General features: G+C 40.1%; 1 protein-coding gene across 1 annotated transcript in view; it reads left to right on the plus strand.

Annotated features, from left to right (window-relative positions):
* cunh8orf34 (chromosome unknown C8orf34 homolog) overlaps window positions 1–17211 on the plus strand; it is a 65433-nt gene extending 48222 nt beyond the window's left edge. Inside the window, exons 11-15 of the mRNA XM_072378408.1 lie at window positions 5282–5408; window positions 9366–9853; window positions 12610–12706; window positions 15837–15875; window positions 16701–17211. Coding sequence (XP_072234509.1) covers window positions 5282–5408; window positions 9366–9853; window positions 12610–12706; window positions 15837–15875; window positions 16701–16708 — 759 coding nt within the window. The 3' untranslated portion in view covers window positions 16709–17211. The remainder of the gene's footprint in view (window positions 1–5281; window positions 5409–9365; window positions 9854–12609; window positions 12707–15836; window positions 15876–16700) is intronic.
* Window positions 17212–27670: the final 10459 nt, after the last annotated feature.

Consider the following 27670-nt stretch of genomic DNA (forward strand, 5'->3'; position numbering starts at 1 on the left):
CAAATATCCTGTTTGACAAACTTTCGACGCCACACAGTCATTGAGGAAATTCCAGTATCTTCAAACAAACACACTTAAACAAATCAAAATTAAATTAAAACTGCAAGCATCTGTTTCAGGAGGTAGTGGAGATCAAGGATGTTTTTTTGCTACGCTTCACAATCTTTTATGAAGAAGTAAAAAATGTAAAGATATCGCCTTTGTAGCCTATATATGCCTTTTTTTTGTGTTCATTGAACAGCCCCCCAAAAAATTTCAATAGACCTATAGGTTTTTCATTGTGCAGCCATGGATCTGTGGGATAAACTCAGAAAAGTTAGAAAACTTTGTATTATTTAAAAAACTTTTACCTGTGACAGGGCTAAAGCTCACTTTCAGATATTGTTTAACAGGAGAATGTATTATTTTCAGCAATCTTGTCCGTAGGATTCACCCACAACCGTGAGCTGCCTTTCTCTGCCTTTCTACACAGCCCGTTTACCCTGGTTGTGTGTGTCTTTTGCACTTGACATATATCTTCCTCTGCTAGCCAAACTTTTTCAACTGAGGAACAGACAATTTGTCCTATAACATGTCTTTGGGGAGGCATAAATGAAAATCTAACTGTGTTATTGTCAATATCCTGTTTGCTTTTGGCTGTGGTGGGGCCGGTGAGCCTCTGAGCCCTGTACACATGTCCATAAAATCTATTCGGTGCTTCTTTTGTGAGCCAAAACAACAGGAATTCATTAAAAGAGGAGTGTGACCCCTCATATCCTACATCCTCCCATTGCTATGCAAGCTGTGGGATGGCTACAACAGCAAAATGAGTAATGCAGAAAATGTTATCATCTTATTTGCTCCTCACGGCAAAGTTCAGGAGATTAATCCATGTTAGAGTTGAGTCTGACAGGAAATATAGGCTGCCACATTTTTCCTTCTTTGCTTTTGCACCTCTGTTAATGCTGCTTTGACCCAATAGCCAAGTAATATGTTAGTCTCACAGCTGAACAAGTGCCTTATGATGATGTATTTTAAAGATGGAGAATGTGCATATGGGAAGGGTAGTTAATCAGTAAAATCTCAAGGTTTGTCAGATAAAAGAAAGGGAAAAAAAGCTGCCACGACACTAGATTTTCTTTTATCTCGCACATGTGCCAATCTTGTCCTGACAAACTTCCATTTGCCAGAATTTTGGGATCTTCTCTGAGTGCATATGGGAATTTTACAATTGATTTTATAAAAGCACTTCTGGGTGGGTTGTTGTTGGGTTGTGGCGTCACATATCTGATGCTATAGAATTGAAATGATCTTCTTTCTCACAAGGAAAAAGGAACAATGTCCCTTTTGTTTAAGGTAGAAACTACCAGTATGGCTCACTATCAAGAGGGCTCATCTATGAGCATGTCAATTTAGAAAAAGGTGTAGAGTAGTAATGCCCCAGTAACAGTAATTGTGTTTTAAAGGAAGAAGTATCGTAAATGCACCTTTAACTAAACATTGTAAACGATCTTAGAGGAAAACGTATTAGCCACAGCTTTTATCACCCAAAGGGCTCTTCAGTTAGTCAAAAACACTGTTTAAAACCTAAAATATTAAACAAGAGTGAGAAATGTGGCTCACCTTTATGTCCATGTTGGTGCTGTTTGTGTGTCTTGGTCCCTTTGGAACCCTGGCCTGCTCATGTTTTATGTCTGTAACTGCATGCACACATCCATAACAGCCCTTGTGGCGTGGCGAACAATGTTGGACCAAACCCCAGATTGTGGTGATTATAGCTGCTGACCACACACATATAGATGCACACACATGCAAGCTGTAAAATATTTAACTTTAGATTTCCATCTTCTCCCTTTCTGTCTTGTTTGCTCACAACATGGCAACAATTTAGTAAGAAACAAGATCCATATTTCTCATTTGGGCAGAAGCATCACCAGAGGGCTTTCCCTTTTTTCTTTTTAAGTTTTGAGCTGTTTTTTTTTTTCTTCTTAGCTTTGCAATAGTAGGAGGAGGGTTTTAAAAGTTGGGTTTTGCGCCACTGACATTAATATACTCATAAGTCATTGCAAAATCATAGCCACTCTTTATTTTGGAGATGTAAAGGCATTCTTTTCCGTCCCTTTGCCTGTGTAGATTAAAGCGTCCAATCTAAGCACCAAACAGGGGGGTTGGGTACATTGCTTCTGATGAGAACAAACGCTGTTTTAGTAAACTGATGTTGCTTTTCGTCACTTCATTATGTCCTGTCAGGGTACAATCAAGCCTCTTTCGGTTTGTTTTTGCCTCTATCTAATTCCTGATGCTTGTAGATCTAGATGTCTTCCACTTTATGAATATGTATGACCTCACCAAACTCGAATGAGACAACGGTTATGATTTTGATTGTTATTCTTGTTTATCTATCAGCGTTATCTTTGGAGGTAAATTGCTTTCAGCGGTGGTTTATCCTTTTTTTTTATTCGTATCAGGTCTCGGGGACTGTGCAGTAACACTAGTTTTACCTTTCAGTCTGCAGTCTCCAGGATAACCAGCCTGGTCCTAATTACAGTAACGCAAGAAGCTTTAGAGCTCAATCGAGAGTTTGTACTATTCATAAGAGTAAATCTGTATCAACTGCTCCTATGAAGCAAGAGTGGCTTCCTGAGGCACCATAATAAATTGTGTCTTTGATTAAAATCTTAAAAATCTGGAACTGGTTTTCCCAAGGAATTCTTTTTGCAACGCCTATGAATTTAATGACTTATGAGTTCAATAATGATTTTTAAAATGTATGGGAAATTAAAAGCTGGGATCTGTTGGTGGCCTTGTTTGCCAGAGCCGAGAAGACCCAGAGCGAGAGGAGGAGTAGATGATGTCATGCTTTTGGATTTGGGGATATACCACGAAAGAAAAAGAAATAAAGCTTGGGAGTTGATTCACTTGTAATGTTCAACTCGACTTGCTGCTTTATGAGGGCTGTAATTAAGAACGGGCTTGTGGTGTTGTGGTTCTGCTGCCACAGAATGCCTCATGTATCTGACAGGCATGGAGCTCAATGCCACAGACCCAGGGATCCATGGTCAGTCTTTTATCAGGGGATAGCAGCTTCTCACTGCACCTTCTGTTTGAAAATGGACTTGGAAAATTTTAAATGGGTAGCCTATTGCAATGCACGGAAGAACTGTGCACTCTCCTCTTTACTAGAAGTTGAATTGTGTCACACTGCAATAACTATTCTGTTATTAGGATATGCTGTAGAGCATTTGATCTCATGGAAAAACAAAGAAACGCTGTGACGTTGAAAGTAGAAAAACCTGTTATCGCTAGTTTCTTGAGACCGTGAGTGGTCAAAAAATCTAAATAAACAGAGCTAGTACTAGTTGATAGTACATGTAGAAAAATTGGAGCTTCAGTATGTGTTTGAAATTGAAGTAGGAGAGGAATGTGTTGCAATATTTTAGTCTAACCATCTGGATTATTATAAACACAGCTCCAAGCTGCATTTGTAAATCATAGTGTGGTACTCATATGCACCGAATGCCATTAAAACACTCGGAACAGCATGAAGATCAGATGAATGATGTGAGACAAACTGTCTCCTCCTCTGTGATCATTGACAGAAGTTCAAAATAATCTATGGAAAGCTTTAAAACAGAAACTGGTGCACAAACAGATGTGCTCAGTGGATTAATGAAGTGGATCTATTGCTCTCCAGTCAATGGAAAAGCACCACAGTTCTTAAAGGGATCTCAACTTTAACGAAATCTGAGCCAGCAGTAGCACTTAACCTCAGCTGGCTACCTGGTTTGTGTTTGTGTCTGTGGAAGGAGGAGACACCAGGCCCATGCTCACCATGCCGGAGCAGCATACTGCTCGAAATGGATCAAGCTTCTTTTCACTTTTTTCCTGGCAGAGTTTAACCTTGTCGTATTGTTCCTGCCCGGTATCAGACAGATTTGTGAACTCCATGGAAGGGGCTAATTTTACCATTTAGATGGTATTATGAGCAATATGATTTTCTTCTTTAGGACCAACCACAGAGGTTGATATTATTCAGTGCCTTTTGCACTGCCTGAACAGTCGCCAAAACACCATTTTTCATAGAAAGTTAGAATTTTTACACCTGATTTTCGATCCAAGGTAGTGAAAACATCTTCCACCGTCATCGGCAGTGAGACTCCCTCTGTATCCCATTTTTCAGGTGATTCGAGTCGTGCTGCATTCGATGCAGCCGAGAAGAAAATAAAAAAGCTGTGAAAGTAAATAGCAAATCGCTTTGTTCCTTTTCACCGTGTTTTTAGCTGAAGAGTAATGTTAAAAGCCACAGCAGATCATTTACCATACTGCATGTGTCTGTCTCGCCTGGTGCCCCACATAAGATCAAAAACCCTTCACTGAAACATAAGAACACTTCAATTATTCTGAAATATCATTCCAATATTTCAGTGATGTTCTGGTTTCACCACACACTGTATATCCCAGGACGGTCCCTAAACATCACTGAAAGACTGCGCCGCTTGTATATTGCCAGATGCCCCAGAACCTTCCCCAGTGTCAGCACTTTTGTCGAGACAGCTCTGTCTTTCATTAAGAGCTTTGCACATCAAATGATGTAAGCGCTGGCATCGGAGGTGTCGTTACTTATCTTGCGTGAACTAAACTTACAGGTGGTGGAATTATGACCGACAAGTTTTATTTCTCACCTGTGCCCGGAGCTCGTGTGCGCCTCGTCCATTAACTCTACAGATCATCTGGCCGTTTGTCATATCAAAGGAATGAATAAGAAGGATTAGGCATGCTGCCATCACAGAATTTGGCAAAGCTTAGTCCGTCTAACAGGTTCCTTTCCAATTCGTACACTTGGCCAGGAGTGGTGTGAGCAGAACTGATTTAATGAGGTTTGCCATGTGATCATTTTTATTTTTGTAAAAAGAAAAGTGTAAAAAATCTTGTGCAGTCAGGGAGCAATTAGAAATGTATCGCTCCACACTCGTGTGCATTTGAGCTCCTTTAGATGTACTGACAGTTACCCAAAAATGTCCTGAACCACTACTGACTGTCTAGCGCCCCACATTCTCTTAACAGAGTTCACTCCGTGCTGTATGCTTTCATCTACACTTGCTGTGGTTTCTTGTGTTTTTCTTAAGCCCATAAAATAATAATTGGCTCTTTTTTCTTTCTTTTTTTTTCCCCAGCAGATATGGCTCAGATATTTCCAGCAATACATGAAAATGATATATATTAAAAAAAAAGAGTTAATTGAAGGGTCTTTCTTCTAATGTGTCTTGCTCTCTTTTTTTTTTCTGTTCTCCTTGCTAACCAGCGCCAGGCTGTCTGGGATGCTGATCTGAAGGCTGTGAGAGGTGGCAGCTCTGTCGGGCAGACGGGCCTGCTGCTGGGCGACTCCCTCTTTTCTAAAGAGCTTGAGAACATGGGCAAACAGCTCGCTGGTGAGGCAGTCCTTTATGTATATGGGTTTATGTGACAAGTATGTGACTTTGCGCCTCCAGTACACAAGTTCATCTTCGTTGCTTTCAGTGACTTTAATGATGTGTTTTCAAATGCTTCCTTTGAGTAATATCTTTGGGTGCCCGACGATATACAGTGCAGTTACACACATACAAATGCATTTGAGTCATGACTTGTGAAATTGAAAGGCGTTTAGAAAGTACGTGGGGAGAGAGTTCAGCCGAGGAATGAGGTGAAAGGATTGTGTTGTTTGATCACAAACTGGTCATCATGCTTAAAGTAAATCATTATGTCCCGTTCGCTCTGCTGAGTTGTTGAGCTGTTCAGCCTGTCTGTGCTGCAGACTGATTCTTTTTTTTTTCTTAACCAACAAGGTGTGGCAATCTGGAAAAAAATCCCTCCTAATGTAGTCCACACATCGTTTTTTACACATTTGACATCTGGGTGAGTCAGTGGCTGCTTTTGTTGTCATGAAGATTAAGTATGTATTCGCTTATGAATCACATGAAAGTCTGGAGGCCAGAGGGAACGGTGCCATTTAGTGTTGTGTCACACATTTGTTTGTTTATGAATGTCCTCCCACTCTGTTTAACAGTGTCTCACTGTGTAAAGACTTTCTACATGCCATAACATACCAGCATCATTTGCAGCACACTGGTCCCGCTGAGTAAACCTACAGTTACACAACACTCGTCCAGCTGCAGTGACCTCAGCTCATCTCCACATCAGTATTAGATATACCATTTGCCTACAAAACAAACCGCAGAAAGGATTATTAAGCTAGTATTTGCCCCTTGAGATCATCAGATTGCTTTGATTAACTGAACATTCCAACAGAAGACTCCCAGCGGAGTCCTGATTGAAGTTGTCAGCAAGTAAAATCAACTCTTTCAAGCCACGTTAAGAGCTCGAGCCCCACTTTTCTCATTCAAATTTGACTACAGTTAGGTTGCATTTGAATCTCTCTCATCTGTGTTTTTTTTGATAACTGCTCACAGAAATTGTCAGAGGTTTAGCTTGACTTGAAAGGTGCTAGTACGGCTTTGTTTGTAAAACGTTGGTCATTTCTGATGCAGCACGTGACACGAATAGGAACATTTTGAATCAATTTTTGTATTTTTCAGAACTTTCCAGAATGTTTAATAAAAGCACACCTCCAGGGACAGAAGTAGCACACTAAGTTTGAGTCATATCCCAAAACCATTGAGGTTGCCAGTGAATTATGTTTAACGTGAAAGGAATTCGATTATTTGACTTTTGATGAGCTTTAAACTACCATGTACATTGGTTCTGGTTAAGGCTTATAGTAACAGCCAGTAGGCAGCAATCGATAATATCAGATAAATCAGGCTCAGTTCCACACATGCTCTGTTTGCTGTAGAATTGTTTAACCCCAGCGAAGCCTTGTTACTATAAACTTGAGCTTGATAATATGATGATATGTGAAACATATGGTGAAGTACTACTACAAATGAGCTGATAAGGGTGAGAAAGTATTTAAATTGCAACACATCTACAATCTGGGTTTACATAAACTTTACGTTGAAGGCAAAAACACTTCATTACACTTTGCAGAACTATGTCTTAATCAGAGGTTCAATTACAACAAAGGCTTTTTTCTAATTATGAGTAATGGGAAGATTTAACTTTTTTCTTATTTTTGTCAGTTAAAAAGAGACATACTGTTAAAATGCTTAAATACTTGTTTTTATCATCAGTAGGTTTTTTTCTTGATTTTGTCAGATATATACAATCGAAGTCAAGGATCTGGATGCTTACTTTAGATTTTTGATATTGAGCATTGTTGATGGTCAGTTCCGTCTACAGTAAGTTAGACGGAGGTTGGAAAGTGAGTTTCTGCCTGTCTGTCCTGGGACAGTGGGTGTTGTTTTACTTTATTCAGGCAAGCAGTGTTCTCTAAAGCTGCAAGCCTGCAGGCAAATGATATGTCATTAGCACGCTTGTTTATTTTTAGAGGAGGGACTCAATAAAGATTGCATGAGTTCTGAATGGTTTTATAGCGTGCTGTGGCTGTGTACTCTCTCACCACGTGCAACTGCTTGTTGATCAAAGACTTTAATAGATTCGATCTGTTTCCATTTCTTCTTGTGTCCGTTCTTCTGTCTAATTTTCTACCCTGCTTTCTGTTCCCTTTTCTTATTACTCAAGTTTTGGATCAAAACTTATCTTTCCATATGCGTTCTGCTCCTATGTCTTTGATCACCAGAACTTGTCATTTTGCATCACGAGCGATAACTTGCAGTATCTTTGCTTTTAATGCACTCAACTGAAGAGAGTTGCAATTTGAAATTGCTGCTCATAGGGTTCTCTCTTATGCCAAGAAGTCAGGAGAACTGGTTTACTGTAAGGTTGGAAGTGAAGTCACCATATATGGAAAGGAGGAAGATTTTCACAACCTAAAACATGTGGTGTTATCATTAGAATGGTAAATATCTTGAGCTGAAAATATCAACCTTACAAGAACAGATTACTAATGAACGTATCCTGTTTACAGCACGTTATCATAATAACGCCAGTCATAGTGAACATGGTGTGGGTGGGTAAGATGTCAGACTGAGAAATCATACACGGAGCTTGATTTTACACCATGTAGCGTTTGTTTCATTGCCATACAGGGACGTATGCCCAGATTCAGTTTTTGTCTCATGCTCAGGATGTAGTTAACAAGCTAATAACCTAATTAAAGTGCTGCTTTATGGTTTTTTAAGTTATATACCACCAAAAGCTGATGTAATGATATTCACTGACCAACCGCAGAGGTAGTTTTTCTACATGTTTTGGTCAAAAACAACAAGAAATGCCAATTTGTGCCTTTAATTGTCAATCTGTTAAAGTTAAACCAACACAGACTTGATGTCATGCAGCACATATGCAGGTGATTGAGCACATTAGACAGGCAGTGAGAGCTGCTCAAGCGCACAAACTGCACTCTGTTGTCAAACAAATACATGCATTTGCTTCCCCTGGAGGATGCTATATAAAACAGCCTTGAATAAAACTGTAAACAAACCTCCAAAGTGAATTTCGCAACGCAGATTTTTGGGTAGCATTGCTGACATTTTCTGCTTTGCATACTGAGTGGATGTTTGTCAGTGAACAGACACACATGTTTCGTATTATTGCATAGAAAAATGTTGTTTGTACGAGAACAAAGCACCGTTTGCTCAAAAACATGGAAGTCAAGGTTTGTGAAATACTTGTCATGCTTCGTTTTGTTTTTCATTTCATGTCACATGTAGACAGTTTTCCTGAAAATACTCATTCGTGATGAGTCATTCCTGAAGTGATGCCACTCAAATGATAACTCCCAGACTGGTTTGCTGAACACAGAGTGCTAAAATTTGGCACAACGGCACAAGACATGGGAAAAATGACCCAGATGTTGGTCAGAGGAGTTGGCTGCGTCACTTCTTTCATAAACAGACATGTTAGTAAAACTACCAGAGAAGCAAACAGATGTGTTTTTGTCAGGAACAGGGGAAAAAAAGAGATGGCAGCCTTTACTTACTGTATATCACCTTTGGACTTCTTTTGATAGAGAAAGCTGGATTCACCACAGTTTACAAGGTCTATAAATATTGTCATCATTACCCAGAAGAAGGATTAAAGCAAGAAGTCTCGCCCACTTTAATGCTCAGTAAACATTTGTGAATCATCTGTCCTGTGGGACAGAAACCATCTCCAGTCTCATAATAATCTAAAAAACAAGTCATGGTGAAATCTTGGAATTTCTCAGAATAAACTGGGATTTGATGAAAGTATTACAGGCTCCATCCTCTATTTATACTGTATAATCTTGGTTCAAGCATTGACATTTAAATTTGTGGGAAAATTATGATTTTAGAGTAGGAGCATGTACCGACTCACTCCACATGTTTAAAGTATGTTGACTTGGATTATCTTCCTCTCTTCAACAGAGGTTGAGAAGGACCTGGCCAAACTGGCAGAAGTGGGAAAGATGACCACTCGCAGCTCCAACAATCCGCACAGTAGTCTCCACAACCCTCTGCGCCACAGAACACTACCTGACACACTTCCTCTCCCCAGCCTCGTCTCCCGGCCCCAGTCTCCAGCCGGCAGCCTCTCAGGCAAGCCTTGTAGCATCGGACTCCCTTTGCTAAGCCCCAAGCCAAGCACTCTGGTCATGGGTCGGACTCATTCCCCCAGCAACCCTGGGAGCAGGACTCAAACCCCCAGAACACCTAGCAGGCCCCTGACCCCAAATAGCTTACTGGCACGCTCCACTTTTAACTCTGGGTCTCATAAAGAGGTGACATTCAGGAGGTCGCGGAGCCGCCCTGTGACACCCACCAGTCAACCACCACATACCCGACCGCTGCTCACCCCTCCAGGACTAAGCACTACAGACAGCCTCGGTGCCAGCCTTCGGGCATATCTGTCCGAGGTAAGACCCCAACTGAAACCCGCAAATGTTCTCTTTTTGCTGCAAACTCATAAAAGGAGTCATCCAGGTCAGTTTTATTTGAAAATATGATCGCTGAAGAGGAGATTGTGTTGCACTGTGGCTACGTTCACTGTATATGTCCAGCTGCTTCCAACAAAAATACTTCTGAAGGAGCCTTTAACCATAAATGCACTTATGTGCCTTCTTGAGAGTTGAGATTCAGATGAAAGATTAAGTACCACTCTCCTGTCTGTCAGATTGATATGAAACTACCGCCAGTTGCCAAACTTGTGTTACCAGAAAAGATGAGCTTTGCTCTTTGTAAAGAATAAACCAAAACCTTGCATTTCAGTACCTTTAAAACCAATTAAGTAATACTATTTAGGTTACCATGCTGACCAACCCCAGTTATAGATGGGTTTTATGCACAGGATCACTTTTGGCTTTGCACAGTGACTTCTTGGAGAGGTTCATGACCTGTCTCGAGAAAGTAGTGGCCAGGCAAGCAAAAAGTCCTGCACATAAAACCACAGATTGTTATTTTTGCACTTACTTTTTTGTATATTTTCGTAAGCACTAGACAGAGACAGTCTAGTTGTTTGCTCCTGCTGCTTTACCGGTCTTTATGTAATGCTGACCTCACCATCTCCTGGGTGTAGTTCCACGTGTGATGGACAGTTACTGTCTGAGAATGGAACACATCCTCTCATCTTCTCAACTCTTGACACAAAAAGCAAATAAGCAAATTCAAACTATTTTTAAATGGAAAACGTCCAGTTCTATAGCCATCAGTCCCCACATGTTGCAGTGAAACAGGTCACGCATACTCACTCTGCGTAAAACATGGCATAAAACGTTGGGTCGTGCGCTTGAGCTTTACTACCACTTTATGATAGTGTTTTAGTTTGATGACAGTGAGCTTGTGTCCTGAATGTGCAGAAAAGAAAGCTGGGTGTAAAACCTGAGAGCCTTTACACACATGTGGATGACCTGCCAAACACACATACACTTCGTGTGGGGTTTGGTGTAGAGTCACGGAGGTCTGTACAGTAGGATGTCATTTCACTGTGGAAAAATGAGCCTGGCATTAAAGGGGCTCTTTCAGTAGGATTTCTTTCTTATGCTCCTTTCATGATCTACTTAACAGCAGCGCTGTTAAATTTGAGCCTTTTTTGAAGGCTTTCTTAATGGTGGGCAAAGATTTTACAGTCCCTTTGTGTACTTTTTGACAGTTACGCCAGTTGACACCTAGTGACATTATCCAAAACACTACTCCAGTGCACCCAGACTGCTTTTATTGAGGCCACATGGTCCCTTGTAGAACGACTGAAGCCTGGTTGGAAAGTGAGAGAGTTCTGAACCGCTTGTATTACCACGTGAACGGGAATGAAAAGAAAATATATTCATGAAACTTTTGCCCCAAGGATAGTCGCTAGATACAGTGGTAAAACTGATTTTGTACAAGTATGTCTATTTGTTCACTTTGAAGACTTCAGTCTTCAAAGTTCAGTCGGGAATTTTCCAAATTTACAACCCCAATCCCAATAAAGTTAGGACACAGTGTGGAAATATAAACAGAATACACCACAAAAAAAACACATCAGATGCCAAAAGCGACACACGTTACTATTCAGTGGAAATATTAGCTCATCTTGAATTTGATGGCAGTGACACAGAGCCATGTTTACCACCATGTACCATCCCTTTTTCCTTTGACAACACTTCGTAAACATCTGGAATCTTAGGAGACCAGTTGCTGGACCTTCTGTAGAGGAAGTGCCTTGAGATGGCGTTTGTTGTAATTTGGCACTGTATATATAAAATCGAACTGAATCGAATTGAATGTTGTCCCATTCTTGTCTGAGATAGGATTCTAGCTGCTCAACAGTCCTGGGTAGTCTTCACTGTATTTTGTGTTTCATGATGCACCGAATGATTTTTATTTGGTAAAAGATCAGGACTACAGGGAAGCCGATCCAGCACCTGCACTCTTCTACTATGAAGCCTTGCTGTTGTAACAGATGCAGTATGCAGTTTAGCATTGTCTGTCTGAGACACACCTGTATATACCTCTCATCATTGATGGTGCCCTTCCAGATGGGCAAGTTGCCAGTTCCACAGGCACTAATAGACCCCCATACCATCAGAGATGGTCTTTGGACTGATAACAACCTGGAAGGTCCATTTCCTCTTTGGTCGTCATTATTTCTAAAAAGAATTTCAAACGTTGATTTGTTTGAAGACAGAACAATTTTGCCTCAGTCCATTTTAAATGAGCTTTGACCCAGAGAAGATGGTGGTGTTTCTGGATCATGTTCACATATGGCTTCTTCTTTACACGACAGACCTTTGACCTTTTTTTGTGGCTGGAACGGCAATGTATGCAGACGAGGATTTCTGGAAGTGTTCCTGAACTCTTGCAGTGAATCATGCAGTCTGCTGCCTGAGGGCCAAGATCCATTATTGCTTTTTGGCCATGTCCTTTGTCCATGGAGATGCACATTTGATGATATTATGTACTGTAGATGATGGAATATTCAAATTCAAATAGAATAATCAAGTAATTTTACATTGAGACACATTTCTTTGAAATTGCCCAATAGTTTAAACATGTTTGGTGTCCTGACAAACCAAGAGAAACTAGGGTGTTGAGTCCCTCTTCTAACCTTAATTTTCATCCATTTCCATTTGTTTATTCTGTAAATAATTCCCATCGTTCATCCCTTCTCTTATCTTCTGTTCTTTGTCCATTTCAGGATGAGTTTTACCAGCAGTTAATGGCCATCAGACAGCCTTGGCATATTCCCAGTGACACAGACAGTGACATCCTGGAGCCTCCTGAACAGGATAAGAGTGAGTGAACTATCTTGCTTTTGCTTACCTCTGTTTTTTGTATCTTTTTTCTCAACTTGGTTGTTTATCATCCAGCTCCCATGACAGGAGAAAGCAATTATTCAGAGCTTAGTTCAGTTGTTGTTCTCTCAGGCGACCTCCACAGCTCTCAAATCGGCCCCTTTAATGACTTTACCTTCTCACTGATGTTTTTTTTTCTGTAAGACGTGAGGTTTATTTCATTATGTCACTCAACTGCAATGAATTACTACTGCACTAAAGTGGCAGAAGAATAGCACTCCTTGTGAAACTTTTAAGGTGGAACACAAGAGCTGAAAATTCCCATATTTCACCTTTTGGTTGAAATCCTGTTGGGGTTTTTAAAGGGAGGGAGGGGGTTGTCATGTAAAATTTCCTTCTCTTGCATCACACAAGAGATTTATCTCTATCAAGATCTCGTCGATAGACTTGAACGGTTCTTGTTAGACATCATAAATCTAGTCACAGTAATGGTCTGGCTCCGATAATGAGAAGCATAATAAACTAGCTTAGAATGTGACAGAATTAGATCAGACCTCCTTGAATGTTCTGGTTCATAAATCCAATGCATGTGGCAGTATGGTCCGATAGTTAGAGCCTCACCGGAGTGAAACTAAGTAGTTCTCAATTCACTGTGCTCCACTAAGGACCTGTCAGATTTATGCTGTTTTAGCATTGGTTAACATATAGCTAAACTTTCTGATCCTTTGAGATGTTGGGATTGGAATTTATTGCTGCTGTAAATTAAAAATTACTTGTGTAGACATCGCATACTTCTGCAGGCCTGCTGTGTGAAATATCAAAATATACTGGTGAAAATGAGAAACACACCGTAGAGTGCTATTTCCAAGACATACTGCCTGGACTCCAAGTGTAACAGCATCCCGACAGTGGCTCTGAATGAATGGCTTTAGGGTCAAGAAGACCACTTTCGTTTATCTTTCTTGGAAGCACAGATATTCTCTGAACATTTTCGAGACAACGAGTGTAATGGCAGTATTACAAATTCACGAGATAGTTAGAGAATAGATAGAGAGAATTGCCCCGCAGCCAAAAGGCTCATCCTCTGGGAAAAGTTGAAAAGTGAAGCATCTGAGTTATTTTTCTTAAGATTCACACAAAACTGTGGAAACGATTGATTAGTTTTATGGGGTTTTTTTGTTGTTTTTTATGCATTTGGCAGACACTTTTGTCCAAAGCGACTTACACTCATATTCCAGGTAGGCAGGTGCTTAATGGGGTCTTGCCTAAGGACCTCTACTGGTTTTGAAATTTCAAATTTCAGAACCAACGACATCTCTTGTCGTGAACCGGTGTGCTGCTTTGGGTGAATACACATATATCCTGGTTGTACCAGCTCCCCGGTTAGTCAGTGGACAACACATGCATGGAGTAGGAAAAGAGTCCCCATCGGATACTCAAACTGAAAATGATCTGCATCTGGGACTCAAAAAGAAAGCCTTCACTGACGTTATAAAACAAGAATTCCTGTCAAAGAGAAGATCAAGCAGGCAAATGGTTGTCAAATGGAAATTAAATCTCTCTGACAAGTTCCTCTGGAGGGTGGTTGTTTTGCCAAATGTGTATCTTGTGCAATAAATGGATAAGTTTTTCTAATAGCCCCTGGGGGCCTGCTCTGAGCCTTGGAGATGGTAATGGCGTGTTAAGAAAGCATTTGAAGCATAAATTGAATTAGATGTGGCTCAGAGAGCTGAGAGAGACACTGTCAGAGAAAAAGAGACCCAACTGCCACGAGACGTGACAAAGCACCTTCTGGCATAAGAGAAGGCCCACAGGACTGATCACTGAAATCTGGTTCGCATGTCTCTGACTGAGTGCATGAGAATGATTATATTAGTCAGGGAAAGACAGGAAAATAGTTTTCAGAGAACACTTTTGCCCCTTTAATCTGATTTCTCAGTGTTTTCCGGGGCAGTTTTTATGCCTTTGGCAGCATGTTTTTTTTAAAGTCACCCAGATGTCTCAGCATAAACTTGTGATATAACACTTTATATCCCAAAAGACTAAAATCAACTTCACTGCTTATTATTCAGCACCATAAATCAGTAACAAGACAAGAGATGGATGAAGGCTATGGATTTAACTTCATGTATTAAATGGTGAAGCTACTGAGGGATCTCGTCCCAAAATAGGATGAAATGTTGTGCCACTAAAAACAAGGATACAAATCTGTAAACAAAGTCACATCTCCTGTTTCCTACTGACATCCTTGTTTAGGAATCATTCTATTTACTCAAATCCAAGTAAAAAAACGGAAACAAGTGAAATAATTTGGATAAACGCCTTCTGGCATGAAAATGAACAATGAATGTCTGCTCACATGCTGGTATGTTCATGTGCATCTGTGAATGTGGGATCCACATCATTAGTGCGGTAAACCCTCGGCACAGAATCTCAGCAGATGTGTCTGAACTGAGAGCAAAATAATAGGGGAAAAATCCATCACCATTTCCTGTTATTCCATAAACTTCCACAATGTGTCGACCGCACATTCCACAATACAGATGAAAGTTGGTCCCTTTTCACACTCGCGGGGCTATGTTTTGCAGCACCTTCATGAATTCAGCGGGCCCAATGTTTACAATGGCAAGAAATTTGCTTTTTATGTTAACAACTTGTTCAAATTTCGAGCAGAGTTCAATATTTTCGTTCACAAGTGGTTTGTGTTGTCTATGTACTAACGATCACAAAAATGCATGTTGTGGACATGTTAAATATTTGAGCAGTTACATAATTCACTGACTGACATTAAATGTGAGATTAGCCCCATTGAGTGTACATGCAAAACACAGTAAGTAACAACCTTGACAGTGAATCACTTGAAAGGTGATGCTTATTTCCTTTCTACTGAGAGTTGCTTGATAAGTGCCTGAGTTTTTTTCATACTTTCAAAACGAAACATAAAAAAAGTGCTTATAGCCTTTCCGTTTCACAGCTATTTCCAGTCTAAGTAAAGCTAACCAGCAGCTTGTTACAGTAATTCTTCATTGGAGTCAATGTTATTATTTGTCAAAACTTAGTACTACTCCTAATAAGCCATCTTGCTAGTTTTGTATGACAAACTTTTAATTCTTCCTCTTTTTTTTCACAGGTGGTTCACGAGATGGCAACAAGAGATCTGTGTTTTCAGGTGAGAATCTGGACAGTTAGAAGCGTCAGGGCCTAAAGCCCAGAGAGACAGAATCACCTCCTGTTGTGTCATCTGGGCCACCGAGAACCAGCCATGCTAAATGTTCTGCAATTGTAAGCAACAGCCTCAAACTAAAAGAGCCTCAGTGTCTGTCAGTGATCTCATTTGTAGAGCCACAACATGTAGCCCACATAACCACCAATGGCTGACTTACTGTAGAGGCCTCCACCTTCATTTATGGGCCATTCAATTACCGTCATAGGCTAAATGGAGGGCACAGCGGCTCTGAAATGTGATTGGTCCAAGCTGGCTGTGTGTGGAGACGGGAGCGCTGTTGCCCAGTTCCATTAAGTCACTTGGGCTCTGAGTTTACACGCAGCAGACAGCAACAACTCACAGCGTCAACATTTAGGGGAAGGAGAAAGTCTGTCTGGTTTGAGGCTGTCTGCGGTTCTCCTTCTTGTGGCTCCGAAGGTGCCCACAGTTCCCAGTGTCAGTGTGCCAGTCTGGAATGAGATCTGAGAGCAGGCTGCTGCTGCTGCTGCTTAGCTATCGGAGAGTTCAGAACATTGCCACGGCAACCAAACTCAAAGCGCACGGCTGTCCCAAAACTCTCCCATATTGTGAAATATGGTGATTGGAACCTCCACTGGGCAGCACCAAACCTCATTTTCCACCTCATGTTGTTTGCCTATGACATGTTCAAATATTAAATGGCTGTTTCATAGTAATTGCCTCAGTTATTATTCCTATTAGCGGTTAAATGTGTCTGATTTTGGTTTCTAGGAGACTGATGTTTTTGTCTTTCATTTTTGTTTCTTACAGGCCTATAGTGATGAAGACCAGAGACATTGATCCAATCAAACTATTATGCAAACCACTGGACATTTTGAATATGTGTACAGAGACAATTATTTTTATAAAATCATATGAATGAAAAAAGATTGTATACTTTTTTTCACAGATATTTCATAGACATTGTACTGTAACTGTATGACACAATGAGAAAATATTACTTGAGATTATGGGATATGCTATTTATTTTTGTTCAGCCTATAGCATGCTGTTGAACTTCTATATGGAGTCCAGAAAAGAGATGCATTTTGTTGTCGGTAGACTCTTTTTTTTTTTCTCTAGGCCCCAGGGCATATTCACATTGTGAGGACAGCACACATATTAAGAAACTGTTCATTGATGAGCACTCTTAAAAGAATTGTGTTTTTCGGATAACAAATGAGCTAGTTGTAGAGGGAACACATGGAATGCTGTTATATTAATTAAAATGATTTGGTGCATTTGTTTTGGTTTGGACCCGAATACACTGTATTACACTGTTTGTGTTGCCTGTTGTATTTAAAGCCTTCTGAATGTCAATGCAGTTTAAAGTCCTTCTCTTGCACTTAATACTCCCCTTGAAACTAATCTGTATTCCTCGTTTTTTTAAGTACATTTTTAAGTTTGGCGTCATTTTTTTGGGCCATAAACCTCTCATGCTTGAAAATACCTTAAATATGACTTTTTCCTCAGTCTGTAAATTAAGATTTAAGAATATGCTAATCAAGCCACCCATATATCTGCCAGCCAACAGATAACACTACCTCCCTGTCTGGGCTACAATGTGCAATGGGGATATTCAGATGTAGTTTGAAGCAGAGAGAATTTCAAGAAGAGGAAGTATTCACTCTATTGCTTTCTATCGCTTTCAACAATACTAGAAATCCAACCCTGCTCGCTTCGGCCTATTTAGTTCCACTTTGGCTGGCTGAGCAAGCCGGGACTTGTCCAGCCGAAATCCGAGAGAGCCCGTGGCTCCTGGTCTGGAGAGCTGGGAGCGAAGAGCCGTGCAGTTCTCGAGTCTCTTGGCTCGGTTGGTTGGGAAAGCCAGTGGTTCCCTGCTTGGCAGCTCCTGGCTTGCTTGGCCGGCTGAAGGCCTTCACATCGGGACCTCACCACTTGGGTTGAAGGAGTTGTGAACAAGAGAGGAACAGAGAGAAAACACACTGATAAATTAGACCTACCGACGTAGTTGCCCAAACAAACGGCACCATGTCAGACTTTATAAAAAGTTTAGTGTTGAAACCCACCCGTTTTTGGATCAAATTTGGGAAGCAGTTGTTAAGAAGAGGAAAGCTGCAGATCCATGACAGTGCAGCATCTCCAATTAAACTGAATCCACTTCGGTTGGAGTTTAACATCTCTGTATAAGACATTAAAACTTCAGAATATCATGTTATTCTGTCGCAGTCTTGAACAGAACCTGTCAGGTTTGCCATCTTAGCAACAAGAGCAAAACAACAACTTCTCCACCTTCCTTGTGCTAACTTGTCATTTCGTCTTCTCCTCACAGCACATTCAACCTAACTGTATAACCACAGCCTAAAAGTAGGGTAAGAGTAAGGATTGGTTCCTCCTATTTTCCTTATAGAAGATACAGGCTATGTGACCTCACTTTTCTGATACGGTAGGTGGTGCTCTGCTTATTCAACGCAGAAACTCTCAACCAAAGTGTCGATGGCTGATTTTGCTCATGAATTTTTTCTATGTGTCTTGAAACACATAGAAAAAATTCAAGATACGTTTACAGGGTAAATGAAACCTAATGCATGATACTAATGCAGATTTTTAACCCTTGCCTAACCCCCCCTCAAGTATTTTTTGTTTCTAGAACCAAACAATTCCTAACCAAACATGCAATCTGAAATTAAATTAAATCATTTAATTAATGAAATAGAGTTTAAAAAAAATTGAATTGTAGTAGTGAGAATATTTATATGATATTATAAAGCATATTTCTTTTTTTTTTGTATTTTGAGTTTTACCTTGGGAAGCATTTTTCTTATATCTTATTACAAATTCCTGAGCTACATGCCCACACAGTTTTTCACAGACCGGTGAAAAGTGAACTCGTCCTCACCTTTACATCTGAAAGACTCTTTTCTCCTGGTGTTTTTTCTTCGTTTTTCCTTCATTTAGTATTACACAACAATTCTAGGTTGTTTTTTCCTATTATTTACTTCTTCCAATATAAGGTTTACATAATTTGAAAAGCTTTTTTAACTCACAGCTTCTTTCTCTCATCATACTTGAGTCATTTTTGAGAATGACCAAAACCGTTGAACTGGTTAAGTTTGGACTTTTCCCAGACACACCACCCATCAAACTCTTTGTTTCTTACTCACACTGAGGAGCTGACAGAGACATAGAAATCTGATTGGCAATGACTACAGTGCTCCTGTGTGTTTGCCTGGGCATGTGTCAGTTAAACTGTGGTTGTCTTGAGGGTTCCACAGGCGACATAAGCTGTAGAGACGCACACATCACGGACACAGTCTGATCCCTACATTCTAATCCTTATGTGGTAAACTTTACCCGGCTGTGCCAGCTTTTTCAGACCGTCCCTCGGGATGTGGTCAGCAAACTACTCAGATCTCCAGTCTCGTTTCACGAGGGCTGATTCCTGTAAAGGGATGTGTGAGAAGGCTAATCACTTAAAATCCCATCCTGTAAAACATGGTATGTGGATTAATGCCCCGTGTATTTGAGCACATTGTGTTCTCACTGGAAAGGGATGTGGTTAGAAGATATGTGGAAGAATTTCAGGACATGGCATAATTGAGTCATAGCGGTGCCTTGATATGATCTCTATAACACCATAAACAATATTTTCCTGTCAGAAAAAGGAAATGTCTCGCGTTGCATGTTATAACTTATAATATTCCTTTTTCCCAGTGTTGGAAAGCATTGAGAAGTGTGATTGCCATCTGCTCTTGTTCCACAGATCACCAACTCTGTTTTACAATCAATATTTTCTCCGAGTTTGCATGTCTCCTCCACTTTTTTTCCACTTGTCACGTCAATTAAATATGAACGCACGAAGAGTTCTGGAGTAAGGCACGGCGGTTTGAGAGATAAAGACTTCAGTTACTGCCGCAGATGTCACACAAAAACAGTAATGTGATGCTTTTCCACCAAATGTCTCCACATGTCACCGGTTATTTAGCTGGAATTGTGGGAGAGTCACTACATCGGATTGTTGCGATATAACCTCATTATGATCATTACAAAAATGATTCTTAATTCATGCTGCATGTATCATTTACTTTCAGCTGGACATTGGTTACATGTGTTAAGAATAGGACATTAGTTCCGATTTAATTATTACCATATCGCTGGAGAATAACCATCAATATTTTCTTAAAATTTTGTGCACTGTGCAGGTTTTATAAACCGGGCCCAAAACTGTAAGGGCCACACAGGAAGAGGGGCAGACATCAACGTGCTTACTGGGAGATCTGGACCACCATCAGTGGTCAGCAGACTGACCCCCGGTCTTGATTTACAACTGAACAGACTGGGATTTACTCCGATATACAGCACAAATAAATCTATGCTGGATGGAGGTTATACTTTCAAGGGATCTACATTTGGTGTCATCTTTTAGCTTAAAATGTGCCAGTACGGTGAGAATGGGCTGTGTGTGTAAAAGCAGCAGTGTGTCTGGGTGACAGACTCACTTTGTGGACAGAGTGTGCGAGAAAGGTTGGTAAAACTGTCGCTTTCTGTTCATTTTATTTTGGCTATTTGCTGTGGGAGTTTCTTGGCCTTTCCTTTTTCACAAACAAGTGATATAATCAGTCAAACCCCCCTTTTTAAAGGGGTTTAAATGCTCCTTTATGGTTGAAATTTTGTGTTGAAAATGTTTTCATTCCTTTGAATGTTTCCCCCACATCTTCTGTGACCGAACCATTCTAGATACATTTGTTTAATTTCACAAAAACAGAGAAACCAGAATAAATACATGGTACAGTTTGTACTTCAAGCTACACGACCAGAAACACTTTGTATAACAATGTAGGAGTTTCATATTAAAGCCTCTCAAGTCCTCAGCAGAATGACCCGGGGAGCTTTGCGTGGCTCCTTTTTATGGCGACTGTAATTTGAGACACGATCAACAATCTGGATTTTGTTCTTTTGTGTTCTCTGAAGTGAACTGCCTGTTCTCACAGAGCTAATGAAGTCAGCCTCCTTCGGTCCTCGGTGGTTTGCTTCTCCAGGTCTGTCATCAGGCTGGAAGTTTAAAGTTTTGCTCTGTGCAGTCATTTGAAAGTGGGATTTTGTTCAACTGAAGTAATTATTTTATAACTAAAATTTGGAGAAAAGGTTGTGTGGAGCTTCACTTAAAAAAAAACCTGAAACTAAAAAAACTCTCTGATCCAGTGTGAGTACACCTTTTTGTTCAAAGCAACTGAGCTATTCTGCACCAGTGTAAAACTAGGTGTCCTACTATCCCAAATATAAGAAGGTATTGATAACCTTGTAGTTTTCTGGAAGTTGATGATTGTCAAAAAACTCTTAATGTGGATCTCCGCTCCTTATACAATGAGCCTAACAAGGGGTCCTACAGTGTTGCACATACTCAACGCATTTGAACAAATGGTTAAATGTGATAACTTAAATAATTCTGTTTTTCAGAGTAACACGCTTAGCTTCACAGCTGTTCGAGTGTGACTTCCAGAAGTGATTTAAGTGCACATTTTGACAGAGCTTAGCAAACTGGTTAATCGACCTGACCTAAGTGTAGCTTCTTCTCCGTCTTTCAGATTTTCAACTGTAAACCCTGCAGTGGGTCTTCTAGCTAAGAATAGGTGAAATGGGTCCGACCTTAACATCTTTGGTCGGAACCAAATATTTTTTTTAAAAAAGGCCCTCAGTGTAGCTTATGTAACGGACATTAGGTAGCTGGTTATGCGTTTTTTTTTATTCTATTAATGTTTTATTTGTAAATTTTATTTTAAAAAGTTGCAGCTGTTTTCAATCAAATCAAGCCCGCCACAGAGAGAGAGAGTTAGTAAAAAGGAATTCGACTTTATTCATGTCAAATTAGTCTAATTGTATTTTTCTTTTCTTTTCTTAGACGTGATTCAGGATGAAACTTTGAACTACACCTATAAACCGTTCATGTACGACTTTTTCGAGGTGCGGTTAAACTGTTTGTAATTACGAGCAACTTCACGCGCGACACGCAGAAGTTTATGAAATGTTCTCTAAGGAGCCCCGAGTGACTTAAGCTGCAAGTCTGGTTGATAGTTTAATCCAAAGAAAAGGCCATAAAACTCCTTGTGTCTGAAGTCATGGTGATAAGAGTCCATGGGAGGCACAGCAGCATCCAAAATGAAGGTAATTATAAAATTACGCTATATCATTTGCCCCTACTCCTCTTGAATAAATGTTATTTTCAGAAGACGTTCACATATTGTAGGCCACCTTAAGAAGCCTGGTTTTGTTCTTGACTATTTTCCCATAGCGTTTTTATATATATATATATATATATATATAATTTTGTCTCACAAACTTGACCCAGTGAAACGCTCCCTAACATTTCACCACAATCAAAATGGAAAAGCAGAACTACTTAAACATTTTGTATTTCACTGCAGCATCTTGAGCACATCTTAAATCAATCCAGTGCTCATGTTTGAGCCGTTACCTCAGGCAGCTGAGTTGAAGTAGTACTCGGCCATCCTCACTCCAACACTGTAAAACCAGGAGATATCCATCATTGATGTGTGGGGAGTTCAGACTGCTGGATTTGGCCGGACTTCTGGAGTGCTGAGGGACATATTGTGTGTATTAAACAAGTGTTTAAAGCTCAGTAGTTTTCCAATGATTTAATTTTTTCAGCTATTTGCTGTGGTGGTTTCTTGGCCTTTCCTTTTACACAAACAAGTGATTTGGTTGTTTTGCTTTCTTCCACTTCAATCAAGGTGTCAGTCCAAATCTGTCTGATAAACAACATGGAAGTGACTCATCTTCTTCTGTGCGATGGGCTTGAGAGAAAAATATCACAATCGGGGAGTAGCGAATTGTTTTCAGACCCACTGGAACAGTGTCATCTCGTGTGTAATGTTGTTTCAAAGAAAATCCTGAGGGATTACATAGTGGGTGGATGAACATAAATCCTGTTGTGATCTCTGCCTGATTGTGAGGCTTTTCTGTCAAATCTCTGCGATTCCCATTCTCCAGAGTACCCTGAGCCTTGGCAGTGTTCCGCACTTTAAGGTTAACTTGTGAGCCATCATTCTGTGAGAATGGTAGTTGGAGCTTTCTTGTCTGTATCTCCCTTTTCTTTCACACAGACTAATTTATGGTTCTTCTCCCCGACCATGATGTGGTCAGAATTCCAGACGCTTGGGGATCATTTCAAAGAGTGAGCTGTATGTGTGTTACACACTGAAGGCCCTTGCGGTGGGTGAGGCTTAGACCTGGATCAGATGACTCATCCAAACCCAGTGTCTGCCTTTGGGTCCAGGGAATCTTTTATATGCGTATTTAGTTATTAATCTTTCAAATGCAGGGATGTAATCTTGGTCTGGTGGTGCATCGTGTGTTGGAAATGTTTGCATTTGCTTGAGTGGATGTTTTTATCCAAGTCTGGGGCGGACTGAAACAAAGTACAGTGGCAGAGACACAAAGAACGTGTGAACCTGATCATATTTATACCTACTGTCAAACTTTGTTGTATTACTATCCACCAAAAGTCCCTCTGGGCAGCATGGAACACCTCCACTGCTGCATTTAATCTCAGCTCTTGTTTCACCATCCTTTTTTTCCCCCAAAGCACCACCGATCCCTCCTGATCCCTGCTCTTTTGTGCTTTCATTTACATATAAAGTTGCAGTGAATTTATTGAGTCTACACAGCTGTGATTTATTACACATTCTCATGCTGCTTTATTCTAATTGGCTGCCAGTGTGCTTTTTTTGTGTGTTGTCAGTTATTTGTCAAATCCTTCTGCTGGAAGGCTGCTTGTGCACGGCTTGGAAAGATTCATCTCTGGAGTCTATAACTTTAGACTTCTTTCTGGATTCACCCTTATATTCCCCTCTATTGAAAATTCTGATGTGTATATATTTGTTTTTAACTATTATATACGGTGTCAAAAAAAATCATCTTTCTTTATGTTTTAGGGATGGTTAATTAGATTAATGACCATGATTTTAGTATTACAAACCAAGCAAATGACAGTTCTCCCACTAAATGGTAACTGGATTTGTAAAAGTGTTGCTGGATTACGAAATCATCATACAAAATAATTAAGACATTAGGTGCAGAAATAGATGGATCGCTTGATAAAAATGATACACATGAATGGCTTTGTGTGCAATAAGGATTTTTTGTCTTGAGTTGAAAGCAGTCAATTTTGGTTTTAGCCCTTCTTTACTTCTTTGGAAATGAATGAGCAGTGACCGCAAAGTGGATTAAAAACCAACTGCGACTCGACTGGTATTTTTCTACACTGTTATGTTTGAACCCAACAAAGTCACTCTGCTTCTCACGGTTAGATGTGATCAAACTAAGTAGTTACACACTGAAGTTTATTTACAGGTGTTCTCCATCCCTGAAATATGAAACTGAACAAAGGCTGCACCTGACTGGACAAACGCTTCAACTCAAGTTCACTTATAACGCTCCAGAAAATATCTGATGGTATTAATGCATATATTTATAGTTGTTTTTTTTTTTTATGAACACAGTCCTTTTTGTAAAAAGCAGTATTTACCTCATTTGGTATTCTGGGACCTGTTCATATGAAAAGGAGTCCTGACTCCTCCCTCTGATCCTTGATCTTTTTCAGCAGACTAACTCTTCTTTGCTCACATAAGCGCGACAGGTCTTCTCTCTATGCTGTGCTTGTATTTGCTTTGGCTGACTCCACTCTGTCTGTTTTTACTTGTGACATTATGTAGCGGGGGAAAAAAAATACACGCGGTTCCAGCATCTTGGCTTTTTATGTGCCGTTGAGAAAATGACGCACCATGGGACTGTGTGTGGCACTGAGGCAGAGTCGAGTCACTGCGAGGTGACTCTCCCCTGAGAATTTATGAACATAGAGGCACCAATGCACACAAATAAACAAGGGCCCAATCCCGTTTCCCCTTTTCTTTAAGAAATCAAGCAGTAGTGGCCATATAGTAATTGTAGTTGCCTTAAAAGGAAACTAACCCTGAAACAGAGGAGCAAAGCAGCGTCTGAGGCCATCACTGCACTGAGGTGAAGCATATTGCCATGTTAGCACAGAGCTAATAAAGTGGTGCTAACAGTTAACTTATAATAAAAACTTTATTGAGGCTTGAAAAGTTAGTCTCACATTGCAAGTAGATGGAATCGGTATCTTAGGTGTGTTTCATTTTCCGGTTGTAACCTGCGTTTTGGAGCTTGGGATTGGTTAACAGTTGTTTACTTGTGCCTTCATGTCTGTGGACGTGTTAGAAACTTTTTAACAGTTGAAGGGAAGTCTGCATTTAGCACCTCACACATTAACGGAGTAGTTTAGACATGCAGTCATGCAGATCAGGCAAGTCCACAATTTAGCTTTGGTTGTTTAGAAATATGGGGAGGGTCAGATGTTTCGGAGGTGGGGCTAGCATGCACTAAAAGGCATGCACAGCTGGACCACCTACCAAAGCACAGAAAAATAGAAGCTCGGATTGCAAAACATGCAGAGAGAGTGTTTCTTTGTTCCCTGCTGAGGACGCCATTACTTGAGCCTAACTTCACACAGTTAAAATTAGTTTGATGCTATGTTAATGCTCAAAATCGTGCAGACAGAACTTTTAACATTTGTTGATCACAGGTACAACATTTGATAGCCTCTGCAAAAGTATTTAGCTTGGAAGTGATTTCTTAAATTCATAATGCAATTACACAAAGTTCTTTCTACAAGATGCAATTAGCTGTTGCATTTCCCTCTTTACCAGCTGTGATAACATCTTGAACACTTAAGCAATCAGAGTTGCCAGGTCCAGGTAATCCAATGCTCTTTTTGTCATAATACAAAAGCAGGGTGAGTTGTACAAATAATACTGAATAATTTAATTTGGCAAAAAAAGGGCTCTTTTGTGGTGTTCTTGTTGTTTTATCAGCTCTCTGAGGGACAGAATGTAGGAAACGGGTGGAGTAGGGCTGAATGATGATGCGGTTACTGGCTTTTTGGGAGAGGAAGAGCTGCGTGATCGGCTCACTTGTATAATCTCAAGTGGATCCCTTGCTGCAGGAGGCCAGATAATCTCTGTAGCAATGCCAAAAGAAGTTTGACAGCTTTCAGCTGCTTCACTCCAGCAGCTTCTTATCTCTCCTCTTTCGTGCATCTTTCCTCTGCTTTTTCTTAAGGCATTATGTCTTTTATGCGGAGGAATAATGTGCAAGCGGGCCTTTTACAGAAACCTGTCATTCTCAGCATTAACAGTGGCAGATTAGAGTCGCTGGTTTGTAGGGTTGAATTCTAAATGGTATTAATAGCATTTAGTTCTCGTCTGTCCCAATCACCACGATGATGCTGGTTCCCCTCATCAAAGCTCAATGCTGCCAAGAGTCTGATGTCAGTTTCCCGGCAATGCAGTGTAATGATAAGTGGAATTATTTAGGGGTAGTGATGTGTTTGTTTAGGTTTGACTGAATTAGAACATTGGACAGACTGGAACATTAACACAACCCATTTTTTTTAGACTTTGCCATCAGTTGTAAAGGATGTTGAGGCTATCAAGACACTAAAAAGATGAATTCCCTGAACTTTTGTGGCTATGAGTCATGTCTTTTTTTTTTTCTTTGGCTGCAAAAAAATGCTTTTAAGTTTTATGATTTTGAACAAAGAGTCATTGGATGTCCTTCCAGCTGTCCCAAAATATATATTTTTTCAAAGTAATTCACCCTGCAGGCATCTTAATCCTCACTTTATGTGAGGCTGTTTTCGTCTTAAGATTGTAAATGTCATGTTTACCCAAACTAAGTAGCTCTGAAACCTCAGTAAGTCATTTGAACCGCAGTGACAGGTTTGACTCAAAATAAAAATTTGTGTCCAAAGGTTTCGCAGCAGGTAGGCTGCCTCAACCACTGGCTTTGGAGCAGCATTTTAGCCATACAGCATTTAGTTTCCTGTTAAGTGGAGACCACAAAGATTTGGAGCTGAAACGGCAAAATCTTGTAAAATTTGTAACCCCAAAGTGTAAACTGTACAATATGTACCGTGGTGTAGGAACGCAAGCAGACGTAATAGTAAATGATCTCATTGGTGTTGGCTGAAGAGCAAACTTGACATTAAAATGAGTTCGTTGGATAAGAGGAAAACCTTTTTTTTTTTTTCTTGTTGTACCCAAAGTAGCTTTGTGCCTGTTGGGTAGACTCACAATCCCTAGGTACGCAGAAATGTTATGGGATCCATAAAAGCTTATAACGTGGGTTAAAAGCTTTAAGTTACAGCATATCTACTTATTTTTAAAGATGTGGATCTGTCTAATTTTATATATATATTGAGAGCTTGGCCCACTGTAACATTCATCAGCCTTTGAAAAATGCCTCTTTACCCATGCCTGTTGAAGAGCTACTCATTTAAAACCTGATGTGAACATTACCTCAAAGATGCCATTATCAACTTGATTATATTGTTATGACCTTTTTTTAACCTGGAAGTGTCTCATTGAGATTAAAGATCTCTTTTGCACGAGTGTCCTGGCCAAGAGAGCAGTAAGAGCACGGCTACAACACATTACACATACAGACATTTACTGTAAACTTTGTAAGAACCATACAAAGTTTACGTAAAAGATAAATGTTCAAAGTTAGATTTGAAGTTGAAAAAGCCTTGATAAAACAGGAAACCACAGGATAAGCTTGAATCAGGCCTAGAAAGGAATGAGCTATTGACTGTTTCTATCCTTAAGACTGGTTCAAGATTACAGTTAAAGACTTTATACTGACTTCTGTGTTCTTCTTTCCAATGGTTTCTATTCCAAGATCAC

This window comes from Leuresthes tenuis, unplaced genomic scaffold (assembly GCF_036924035.1).
Source record: "Leuresthes tenuis unplaced genomic scaffold, fLeuTen1.0.hap1 SCAF_24, whole genome shotgun sequence".
NCBI classification, from domain to species: Eukaryota; Metazoa; Chordata; class Actinopteri; order Atheriniformes; family Atherinopsidae; genus Leuresthes; species Leuresthes tenuis.